This window comes from Giraffa tippelskirchi, chromosome 4, assembly GCF_054371585.1.
Source record: "Giraffa tippelskirchi isolate mGirTip1 chromosome 4, T2T-mGirTip1v1.2.pri, whole genome shotgun sequence".
Classification (NCBI taxonomy): domain Eukaryota; kingdom Metazoa; phylum Chordata; class Mammalia; order Artiodactyla; family Giraffidae; genus Giraffa; species Giraffa tippelskirchi.
Window position 1 is genome coordinate 113,549,062 of NC_137278.1, and position 13,439 is coordinate 113,562,500.

The 13,439-nt window shown below is 36.9% G+C and overlaps 1 protein-coding gene across 1 annotated transcript in view; it reads right to left on the reverse strand.

Annotated features, from left to right (window-relative positions):
• Window positions 1–13,439, reverse strand: part of PPFIA2 (PPFI scaffold protein A2) — a 509,952-nt gene that overhangs the window by 121,595 nt on the left and 374,918 nt on the right. Inside the window, exon 10 of the mRNA XM_081594854.1 lies at window positions 1,061–1,282. Coding sequence (XP_081450980.1) covers window positions 1,061–1,282 — 222 coding nt within the window. The remainder of the gene's footprint in view (window positions 1–1,060; window positions 1,283–13,439) is intronic.

A 13,439-nucleotide genomic window follows, 5' to 3' on the forward strand; every position in this document is an offset into this window, starting at 1 on the left:
ACAGCATGAATTTACCAGGGGAGTTAAGGCTGATTGAGGAGCGAAGGCATTCCACGGTTGGGGATGAGAAGCAGAGCAGTAACGGGGCCTGAGACAGGGGTAGCAAGTAAAAATGCAGGAAAATCAGGAAGAGTGTAGTGTGCTATTAGCAGGGTGAAAAAGTACATCAGGAATTAGACCAAGTGCTTCAAAGGACTGAGAAGTGGCTCCTGGATTTAGCAACATGGAGGTCAAACTAAATAAGAACAGTTTTGATGGGACTGTGGAAGCAAAAGTATGACAGATAAAAGGGGCTCAAAGGAGAATGGGAAGAAAAGAACTGGATACACAGAATCAACTCCAATAATAGCTAGCTAATGAAACACAAAAGATAAAAAAAAATTGAAAAATATGACTTAAACGAACATGTAAAATGGAAAATGTGAAAAGTCATAAAAATTCCATCAATGTAGATAATTTTTCTTTTTAATTAAATAGAGTGATAAAGTGAAGATTCTAAACTTTGCACTTTAGTTGGTAAGATGATTGGGCAATGTCACAAATAAGACATCTCCTTGCAACTTTTGTCATAAAGTACTCTTTTTCAAACAGATGAAGTGATGTTACGTTTAGGAAGAACTGAATATATAGAAAAAGAAAGGTTCCCACTGTCACACATGTACATTCACATTCATAGATACAAAACCAAAATAAGACAAAATTTTAAAGTAATATCTGTGGGTATTCCCATCTGCTAAGAGTATAGCAATTCATTATTCATACCCAAATCTAGGGTTATTTAAAATTAACAGCTTAAAACTTTAAAAAATTCATTAAAAAACTGTAGCTTTTATTACTTCTGAGACTTGATACCAACATTTTCTTTCTGTGCATATTTAGAGGAGTGATGAAATAAACTATTTTTGCCTTAGTGAATAAGTTTCATAACTAACATAATGTATTCCAATTTATGATCATTTGAGAAAATATTAGAGTATATGCCGTTAGGGGAAATTATGGAAAAAATTTCTCAGAGGCAGCATTTAGGAAGCCGAGACTGAAAGTGTTATGAATCACTTACCTCCCTAATGTCCCTTTGATACTTGGTGTTGATTTCTTCTGTTTTAATGAGATCCTTTCTTGCTGTTTCAGCTTCCTGTTCTACCTCTCCTACTCGGGAAGAAAGAGCTGCTAAACGTTCTTTCATTTGGGCCATTTCATAGTTTTGTTTTTCAAGCAACTCTTGTAGTTCAACTATTTGACTTGTTTCATCAGTTGAGTCTATAGAACCATTGGACAATCGCTGTGGGAAAAGAGAAAGAAATGACACTTAGAATTGTCTACAACTTTAATTTGAAATTCATGAACTTAAAGATTTAAGACTGACAAAGATTTCATTTCTTATTACAGTAAGAACTCTAATAGAACTAACTTTGGGGAAAACTAAGCTTCTGAGAAAACTCTTAATTGACATTAAAATATAAAAGTAGACCAGTAATTTTCAAATAGGTTAAAAGACCCATTTGAACTGGAAGCTACTATACATACATTATATACAGTTTAGCACAAAACACAGGTAAACCCTAAACATTCAGTAAATGGCAGCTATTTTTAATCAATTACATTTGAAATTTATTATAAATAAATAATATTATATTTATGTAACAGCATATCATTAGTAAGAAACTATGTAATATTTTCTATTTTTTTCAAGATCCTTTATGAATTTGCAAGCCATTTTCAATGACAGTAAAAGAGCTGACACAACATTTTTCTTTTAAATAAGGTTATTCCTATTGTGAATCTGACCTAGTTGAGACAAAGGTATAGCATAGAAAAGTCTTGCTTTCTATATTGCTATCAACATAGAAGTCATAAGTGTGCACAATCCACAGGAAAGAGGCTGAAAGAGTTTAAATAATTTGAGACTGATTTTTCTTCTTTTTGAAGGGGCTGCCTGGAAACCAGGGTGATCCATGTCTTCAGAAGGATGCCCTACAGTCAAGCTGCACTGGAGTTTTGTGGTGAAGACAGTGCAGGAACTGGGGAGAAATAAGTGCTAAAAGAAAAAGATCACAATCAAGTAGAAATAGGAAAGTATGGAGAGAAAGCAGAGTGTACTATCAATTCTGCTAGAATGCCTGTTTGAAAAATGTGAATTTGTTCTAGCATGATAAATACATTAAGGGACAACTTGAGCATAATGTAATTTGTTTTTCCTTATGTACAATCTCATTCTTGAGAATCACTGGCCGAACGCAGAAAAACAGACCTTGCTGAATCAATCAGTGTAGGAATATATTAATCAAAATGCCACACATGCTCATTCCTCAAGCATCGACCACCAACCTCACACTTCAGTGAGCATTTTGGGTTAACCCATCCATATCTGTTACACCTGTCTGATTTTACTGACCCCTCCCTCCACCTCTTCACAACAGCTCACAGTTATACCCCTTACGACACCCACTTTAATAAGCAGACTTCACATGTTTTTCAAGGTAAAGAGTTAAATTTATCATAGCAGTTATGCAATTCTTAACCATTTAACATGGGTAAAATTGTGCTACCAGTTTTACTAGTATTCTATTTCTTTTTGAAGTCATTAAGCTGTGCTGCAAACCCCTTTCCCCCATGAGCTCTGTGTTTGTTATTTTGCAATTTTGCATAAATCATGACACTTTGGAATGCAAATATCACATTAGACAAAAGGTGGTGCTAGTGGTAAAGAACCTGCCTGCCAATGCAGGAGACAAAAGAGACTCAGGTTCAATCCCTGGGTTGAGAAGATTCCCTGGGGGAAGGCATCACCATCCCCTCCAGTATCCTTGCCTGGAGAATCCCATGGACAGAGGAGCCAGGTGGGCTACAGTCCAAAGGGTGGCAAAGAGTCAGATACAACAGAAGTGATTTAGCACGTGTGCACATAGGAGAAAAGGAGGACTATAGACTGCATCACAAAAGATAAGTGAGAAAGATAAAACAGAGAGAATGGGAAAGCAAACAAATGGTAAGGCATGTTGATAAGTCCAGTTACCTAACACGTGGAGAAACAGTTGGATACATCAAAATTAAAAGGGCAGAAAAAGACAGTCTTAGACAGCATCTTAAGATACCAGCTGGACCTGCAGTTAGTACTTCAAAAATATTACTGAATTTCTGTATTGCAGGTGCCAAACTTCTAATTATCTAGTAAAATGGGTAAGAGATGTTACAATTAAGTAGGGATTTTGAAGAGGAACCACAGATGAGTCAACCAGATGCTTCTTCAGTCTTGATTCTCTTAGCTGCTGGGGCTGCTGCTCGCTGAGGGATCAGTGCTGAGAACATGCCTAGGAGTCGCTGTTGGTAGAAGGGAACTGCCTTTCCAAAGTGAAACGTCTTTGTTGGGGGACACATTACCACATACAGTGCAGACCAGTATTGCGTGTGTGCTCAGTCATTCAGCTGTGTCCAACTCTGTTTGTGATCCTATGGACTGTAGCCCACCAGGCTCCTCTGGCCATGGGATATTTTTCCAGGCAAAAATACTGGAGACAAATGCCATTTCGTACTTCAGGGGATCTTCTTGACCCAGGTTGATCTTCTTCAACCTGCATCTCTTGTGTCTCCTGTATTGGCAGGTGAATTCTTGACCACATAGACCAGTAATATTGTGAAACTAATAAAAATCCAACATTCTAGACAGTTTTTAAGAACACAAAACTGAAAAACATTAATTGGGACCTTTATATATGACATTCATGGGCAAGTCTGGATCAGTCTCTTTTGGGCTCACTGCCCTGAGTGTTCAGGAGTCTTCAGCAGAGGCGTGGGTCAGCGGTGGTCTGCTGCAGGATTGGGGGCACTCAGTGCAGCATATTAAAAAGCAGACACATTACTTTGCCAACAAGGGTCCGTCTAGTCAAACTATGGTTTTTCCAGTAGTCACGTATGGATGTGAGAGTTGGACAATAAAGAAACCTGAGTGCTTGAAGAATTGATGCTTTCGAACTGTGGTGTTGGAGAAGACTCTTGAGAACCCCTTGGACTGCAAGGATATCCAGTCAGTCCATCCTACAGGAATCAGTCCTGAATATTCATTAGAAGGACTGATGCTGAAACTCCAATACTTTGGCCACTTGATGTGAAGAACTGACCCTGATGCTGGGAAAGATTGAAGGCAGGAGGAGAAGGGAACGACAGAGGATGAGATGGTTGGATGGCATCACCGACTCAATGGACATGAGTTTGAGTAAGCTCTGGGAGTTGGTGATGGACAGGGAGGCCTGGCGTGCTGCAGTCCATGGGGTCACAAAGTCAGACACGACTGAGCGATTGAATTGAACTGGTCTGATATATGACATAATTATCTGTACACTGAACTGGGAAAAGCCAATTTACATTCATCAGACAGCAATTGAGAATTGGTTTAGGAAGAAAGGCTAGAGCCAATTGCCAGTCAATTATGTCCAAATTTGGGATCACTGAGGTACGATATTACTGGATTTCTATAATAACAGCAAATTTTTTTTAACTCTATATACCACCTATAAGTAAGGAGGAAACCTTGACCTTTAACAGAATTTCTACCTCTTCACATTGAGAATTTTCTCTAGATAACTAGAAAAAAGGAAAGTTTTAGAAACTATGAAAATTAGAAAATACATTTTTTGCTTTGAAAAATGTTTTATGTTATTGAAATATTACATTCAAGATTAAAGTTCTTAAGAACTTTGGAGAAACTGAGACTTAGGTAATTACACAAAGCTGACTTGAATTAAAATGCAGAACTTTGAATTCACAGTTCATTTAATCTGTACTTTATTATTTTTAATTAGGACATATAAATCTAAAGGATAAATAACACATGTTGTATGGTACTGACAAGCACCAAGGATACAGTTGTGTGTGTGTGTATAGCTATATGAACATACGTAAAGCAGCACACACACATACACAACCACACACGTATGTATAAAAATTCTACAAATATTTGTTCAGTGCAACTGATTGATGTTAATTTTCTAATTAGAAAAATGATTATTCCAATTTTGTGCACCTGAAGTCCATTAAAATCTTATCTAAAAATTGCATAGTTTTAATGGGCTCAAGGTGAGAGAAATTTAAGTAAATATAAACAGTAATCAGACAACGAAAATAAAACACTTTCATAATGTTAACCTCCTCAATTCCTTTAAGTTCCATTAAGCAACAGATGTGTATGACAAAGCCTTTATGCTACTTTGGAATTTTGGACTATCCGTGGAAATTTTTTGAACTCCCATTTTTATCTTTTGAAATACATGAAAGTGAAAGTTGCTCAGTCATGTCCGACTCTTTGTGAACACATGGACTGCAGTTTTTGCCAGGCTCCTCTGTCCATGGAATTCTCTAGGCAAGAATACTAGAGCATTATATGTTTAAAAAATATATATTTCATCTATTCAAATCATCTTAAACATATTCCGTGCTGAGTTTAATATATCTTTTCATAATTTCAGAGTAGAAAGGTCATTTTAAACCTGTGATTTATGTCTTGAAAAAAGAATATATAGCTTTTGTTCCAAATCGTTATTCTCTTGATCTGATACCCTTGCAAATATTTCCTTTTATTCCAAGAGATCATTGTACTTCTCATTTTACTTTAAGTTTTCAAATTTGGATTTGCCTCCAAAGTCTCAACTAAGACTTCATTTTCTCTAATTATAATGAAAATTATAGCTTCCAGGTATATATATATCCCCCTCCCTCCTGGCCTTCCATTCCGCCCCCACCTCCCCTCCCATCCCAACCATCCAGGTCACCACCAAGCAGAGTTCTGAGCTCCCAGTGCTATACTGGAGGTCCCCACTAGCTGTCTGATGTACACATGGCAGTGCATATTCGTCAATCTCAATCTCCCAGTTTATCCTACACCTTATCCCTACCCTAGCATCCACAAATCCATTCTCTATATCAGCATCTCTATTCCTGCCCTGAAAATATGCACATCTGTACCATTTTTCTAGATTCTACATACATGTTAATATACAATACTTGTTTTTCTCTTTCTGACTGACTTTACTCTATATGACAAACTCTAGGTCCATAACAACCTATTGGACACAGAAAAGGAAATTGAAGCACAGAGTGTAAATATTTCACTTAGATTCAAATTTCTGAAACATCATAAGATTAAGATTTGAATGAAGGCGTTCAAGTTTCTGATTCCTAGGAGTCTACTCCTGTCACTCTTTTATTTCTATTGTCGATTTTCTCTGTCTTTCTATGTTTTTGTTCATTCTCTTTTGTTCATTTATTGTGTCATTTAACAATTCATTAAATCTACTTGTTGTTTCATTTACTCATTCATTCAATCACCAAGACTCTATTTGCTTTGCTTTGCTTCTACCATATGCCAGACACTAGGTTGGATGCACTGTGAAGCAGGAATATGAAGATTTCTGCCTAAATACAACATAATGTGGGAAAAAAGAATAAATCAAATAAAGCAACCAATTAATAAATGACACCACCCTCATGACAGAAAGCAAAGAACTAAAGAGCCTCTTGATGAAGGTAAAAGAGGAGAGTGAAAAAGGTGGCTTAAAACTCAACATTTAAAAAATGAAGATCATAGCATCCAGTCCCATCACTTCATGGCAAATAGGTGGGTATAAATGGAAACAGTTATGGACTTTATTTTCTTGGGTTCCACAATAACTGTGGATAGTGACTGCAACCAGGAAATTAAAAGACACTTGATTCTTGGAAGAAAAGCTATGATGCACCTAGACAGTGTATTAATAAGCAAAGATATTACTTTGCTGACAAAGGTCTGTATATTCAAAGTTATAATTTTTCCAGTAGTCATATATGGATGTGAAAGAGGGACCATAAAGAAAGCTGAGAACCAAAGAATTGATGCTTTCGAATTGTGGTGCTGGAGAAGACTCTTGAGAATCCCCAGTCAATTCTAAAGGAAATCAGTCATGAATATATATTGGAAGGACTGATGCTGAAGCTTCAATACCTAGGCTACCTGATGTGAAGAGCCAACTAATTGGAAAAGTCACTTGATGCTGGGAAAGGTTGAGGACAGGAGGAGAAGTGGGTGACAGATGATAAGGTGGCTGGATGGCATCATCAACTCAATGGACATGAGTTTTAGCAAACTCTAGGAGATAGTGAAGGACAGGGAAGCCTGGCAGGCTGCAATCCATGGGGTAGCAAAGAGTCAGACACAACTGACTAAACAACAACAAAATAAAATTCATAAAGACCAGATAGCATTTAAGCAATGTGGATTCCTAATGCTTCAAGGTTATTGCTTTTGGGCATCTTAGCCTGCCTAGACTGTTTTTTTTTTTTTTTTTAATTTTCAGCACACATATTGCTTTTTAACTCTCAAAAATCGGACTTGACCTCAGATTTCAAATATTGGTCAACAAATAACATTTTGTCTTTGATTTGAAATTCTTCAGTACAAATTTCACAGCTGTTATTTCCAATTCCACAGTGACTACTTAAACCTGTTTTACTAATCATCTATTTACAATCCCTACAAACCTAGAGCCTAGAACAAAGCACTAATATTTGTACTACATATCAGTTATCCTCAACTATGACCACACATTAGAATCCTTGGAAGAACTGAATAAAAATATAGAATGGAAATCACTCTATATTCCATCCAATGGTGGGGTCCAGACATATAATTGTTTTTAAATCTTCCCAAGTAATTGCAATGTTTAGTTGAGGTTAAGAACCACAGACCTCCATTTTTGCAGATACTTTACTAATAACTATATCTAATTTATTTATTAAACCTAAAAAACTCTCTGGCACAAAGAGGAAAGCTTCAAAGTAATAAAGTAATAAAAGGATTAATGAAATGAATTTTAATAAAAGATTTGATAATAGACCTAAGAAATCAGTATTTTTATCCTAATATCAACTAATTATTTTTAATGTACTATTTCAGATGGAATGACTTGCCTTTATCTCTTATTCATGAAAGATGAGAAGAAACACACCTCTATAATAGAGTTGGCTAAATATTGCTCTGCTTGGAAGGTTTCTAGACCAGATGATTTCTTACATTAATAGTTAGTTCTCCATTAATAATTTTATTGTTCAATACTGAGATCTGCAAACTCATTATGATATATTAAATTCCTGATAATTTTACTCAATCCAAATACCCAGCAATAGACCTTTGTCAGTTCTTGGTTTGATGTGATCAATAGTGTTTATTATAAGTATAAAATAGATTTATTATTTTTACAGAAATTTTAAGCCATTTAAATTTCCACAAAATTTAAAAGAAGGATCATTTCATCAGAGGAGCCTCAGTTATTCTGAAGTTCCAGTGCTCTCATAATGTTTAAATTAGAATACAAATCATTCACTCTCTGATGTATGTGGCTTAATAGAAATGCATTTCGTTTTTAGAGTCTTAAGTCTAAATAAAATATCAAGAAATTTCTAGTCAATACTCCTATGATCAAGATTAATAACACTCATAAATATGAAAAGTAGCTATTTCCCATATTACAACATAAAATACAAATATTGAAATATTAATATGGAAAAACATTCCTCTGTAAAATTCTTAAATAATCTATATAATTAGAAGATATAAGGAGATGAAGAGTACATAAAGATTTTTTAGTCTGATTTTGTTTTTTATTTTTGTTTTCAATTAAAAGTCTTCTTGTGTTTCTTTGTTCAGTTATAGAAAAAAGAAGTAACAGTGATGAGGATCTTTCCAGCTACAAGAATTACTTAGCAGTCCTTTTAGATATGTAAATATAAAAAGTATACACCCCTGTGCTAGAGGAATAATATTTAGTGGAGCCTTGATAAATTATTTCTTCCGCTATGTCTTGATGAGAGGAGAGGCATTTGCATAATTACAATGAAGCCTCCAAAGGGAGAAGGCAAACCAGAGTTTCAATTACTCACCATTTAATTGTGAAATTTAATGTGATTCCAAATTCTCTTACAGACTAAGTCAATTGACTGGATCAGAAAAGTCTCTAGGGGTTAACAAGGAGACCCTGTCATGAGGAAAGTAAGAGTATAACCTTCCTGGCTCAGTCATCTTGATGCATTAGGGAACTTAAGTGTGAAACTAAGCCTCAATCTAGTATAACTTGTACAGAGCAAAAGCTCTCTGAAGAACCACTCTGTTAGGGAATGACACTACTGCTGGAAAAACTTCAAAACCAGAGCAGTACTTAGTATGGAATGGTTTCATTTAGCTTTTATGTCAGTGGGTTATTGCAATAGTACGTGGATGGCATTTGACTTTGAGGGGCCACTGATTTTCAAATGGGAAACTTTGAAGACTATAAAATTAAGCATGACATTCTGACCCATGCTATTCACACTGTATTGAACCAGTATATAAGAAGTAAAGTGAAAATTGAGAAGGAAGAGAGTAAAACTTATTTAATTAACTACTTAGAAAAGTTCTAGAGCACAGCTCTTAGAACGACTAACAGGTTAGTAAGTTTGCTGGATGCCATACTACTGTTTAGAAATCAACTGTACCTTTATGTGCCATTATTAATTTATTAGAAAAAATTAAAAGGAACACTCACAATAGCAACAAAACTGTAAGTACCTAGACATAAATCCAACAATCTTTAAGACCACTATGTGAAAAGTGAAACAACTGTATTGAAGAACATAAAATAATACACAAATAAATGGGTATTCCAACCATATTACAAATGGCAAGGCAGTGTATCATAGAAGTGACTATTCTCCCAAAATTCATTTATTTACTTAAGCAATTCCAACGGAAATATGATAGGGTTTTAAAATGGGACTTCAAAAACTGTTATTATAATTAAGCTATAATAATCAGGATTAGGTAATTCTAGTTAAAATACTATGGCATTTAATTATTTAACATATTCTTATTGGGCTTCCCTGGTGGCTCAGATGGTAAAGAATCTGCCTGCAATGCAAGAGACACAGGTTCCATCCCTAGGTCATGAAGACTCCCTGGAGAAGGAAATGGTTACCCACTCCAGCATTCTTGCCTGGAGAAGTCCATGGACAGAGGAGTCTCGTGAGCTACAGTCCATGGGGTTGCAAAGAGTTGGACACAACTGAGGGACTAACACTTTCACACTTTCACTTTCAGAGCTTACCACGTGCCAGGAGCTGTTCTAGGTACTAAGCCTGATCAGGAATAAAACAGAAACTTTAAACCTCATGGAGTTTATTCTTAGCTACAGTGACAGACTATAAATTATAGGTATTATAAATAAATGAATATACTCTATATTAGAATATGTTAATGACACTTGAACAAAGGCTTGATGGAAGAGAGGGAAATAGCTACACAGATATCTGGGAGAAGGGCATTCTAGACAGAGGGGAGATCAAGTCATAAGTCAACAGGAAAATGGTACTTATCAACCTATTTGTAGGGCAGGAATAGAGATGCAGACATAGAGAATAGACCTGTGGACCCAGTGAAGGAAGGAGAGCATGGGAGGAATTGAGAGAGTAGCATTTAAACATATATTATCATATGTAAATGTTCATTAGAAGGACTGATGTTGAAGCTGAAACTCCAATACTTTGACCTTCTGATGTGAAGAACTGACTCATTTGAAAAGACCCTGATGCTGGGAAAGATTGAAGGCAGGAAGAGAAGGGGACGACAGAGGATGAGATGGCTGGATGGCATCACTGACTCAATGGACATGAGTTTGAGTAAACTCCGGGAGTTGGTGATGGACAGGGAGGCCTGGCATGCTGCAGTCCATGGGGTCACAGAGAGTGAGACATGATTGAGTGACTGAACTGAACTGAATTGAAATAGATAGCCAGTGGGAAATTGCTGTGTAACAGAGGAAGCTCAGCCTAGAGGGGTAGGATGTGTTGGGGGTTGGGAGGGAGGATCAGGAGAGAAGACATATGTATACTTATGGCTGATTCACAATGTGGTATGGCAGATATCAACTGCCATAAAGAAGTCAACAGGAGGCCAGTGTAGCTGGGGTGAGGAAAGAGATGAAGTAAGAAGATAAGGGAGTCACATAATGTAGTGGGCATGCTCAGATGCTCAGTCCGTTTCTTCTCTTTGCCATCCCATGGACTGTAGTCCACCAGGCTCCTCTGTCCATGGAATTCTCCATGTAAGAATACTGGAGTGGGTTGCCATTTCCTACCCCAGGGATCTTCCCAAACCAGGGATGGAACCCATGTCTCCTGCAGCTCCTGTTACTACCACACCACCTGGGAATCCCCATAAATCATGTAGAGTCTTGTGGTAAATAGGAAACATTTGCAGAGTTTCAAGCATATGATTGACATATTCAGATTTACGTTTTAAAAATCACTGATTCATGCCATGTTAAAAAATAGACAGTAAGAGCCCATGAGAGAAGCCGAGAGCCTTGGAAAGAGTCTGACTACAATAATCCAGGTGAGAGATGATATTGGTTTAGAGCAGAGTGCTAAGTGGAGGTGGTGAGAAGTGGCAGATTCTAGACATATTTTGAAAGTAGAACAAACAGATTTGCTTTACAGTTTTTGTGCGGTATGAGACATAGGTGGCTCAGCTGGTAAAGAATCCACCTCCAACGTGGGAGACCTGGGTTCAATCCCTGGGTTGGGAAGATCCCCTGGAAAAGGGAATGGCTACCCACTCCACTATTCTGGCCTGGAGAATTCAATGGATTGTATACCATGGGGTCATAAAGAGTCGGATACGACTGAGTGACTTTCACTTTCACTTTCATGAGACATGGGGAAGACCTGAAAGTAATTCCAAATTCTTTAGATTGAGCAACTGGAAAGGTGAGATTTACATCATCTGAAATAGAGCCGATGCAGGGAATTTTGGAGGGGAATTTCAAAAGATAAGTTTTTTGACATTTTAAGTTTCAGTGTCTTTTAGATATATTAGTGGAGATAGATGTTCAATAGGCAGGTGAATATATATGCTTGGTTGTAGGGTCTGAACTAGAAGTAAAGATTTATAAGTCATTAGCACACAGATAGCATTTATGATATACAGCTGATTGAAATCACTGAGAGAAAAGATGTAGGGCTAAACCCTGGATTATCCCAACATTAAGAATCCAAGAAGAAAACAGGAAGTAACTCTAAATAGAGTATAATCTATAAAAACACTGAACTACTATGCTGTACATCTGAAACTAATATTAATATAATATTTGCATCAACTATACTTCAATAAATAAATAAATATTAGAGAAAGGTCTGACCATGAGAATGTAATCTTTCTGGAATCTGAAGAAATCTTGGAAAAGTATATAGGAATTTCCATTTTATGGGAATAGGAGTTTAAAGCAAATTTAATGTAACTCTCAGGGTAAAATACTCTCATTGAACATGAAATAAATATCTAGATGCTTAAAAAAAATCAAGAAGAATATGATCCAAGAAAGGAGACTGAGACAGAATAACTGGTAGGGTAACAGAAAAACAGAGACTATACTTTCCTGTACTGCGAATGAAAAATAAAAATGAATCTAGAAGGAAAGAGTAAATTAAACAGCTATGCATGCACGCACGCACGCTCAGTCGCTCAGTCATGTCTGACTCTTTGTGACTCCACCAGGGTCCTCTGTCCATGGGATTGTCCAGGCAAGAACACAGGAGTAGGTTGCCATTTTCTCCTCCAGGTGATCTACTCAAGGGTCAAACCCCCATCTCCTACGTCTCCTGCATCAACAGGTGTATTCTTTACCACTCAGCTACCTAGGAAGCCCCGAACAACTATGACATTAACTCAAAAAGGGCTGAGCATTGGTCACTGTATTTAGCAATATAAAATCAGTGATGATGGTAACAGGAGATGTTTCTGTGCGGTGATGGAGCAAAGACCTTCCTGGAGTAGGTTTATAAAGAAAGCAATCGTGGACAGTGAGTAGACCACTATTTTGAAGAACTATGTTACACAGGGGAGTAAAAAATGAAGCAATAGCTGATTGTATAAGTAGGACCAAAAGAGAATTTCTTTTAAGTTGAAGAACTTAGTATGTTACAACAATGGGATATACGAAGGAAAAAAATGAAGACAAAGGAGAGCACAGTAAGAATTGCTGGAGAAGGACATGTGACTGGGGGACATTCCTGATGGCTCAGCAATAAAGAATCCACTTGCAATGAAGCAGACGCAAGAGAAGTGGGTTCAATCCCTTGTGGAGAGGAGCCCTTAGGGGAAAAAAATGACAACCCACTCCAGTACTCTTGCCTAAAAAATCACACGGACAGGGGAGCCTGTCAGGTTTCAGGCCAAAGTGTTGCAAAGAGTTGGGACACAACTGAACATGAGCGTGCACACCTGACTGGATGACTGGGGAAACACTGACATGGGTGGGAAAAAGTTTTTTTTGTCCCAGGTCTTTTTTTTTTTTTTAAAGTTCTTAAAGGCTTATGCTTCTGTCTAAAAAGCTCTTTCATGTTTCTAGATACCTGGCCAGATTTCAGACTTCATAAATAGT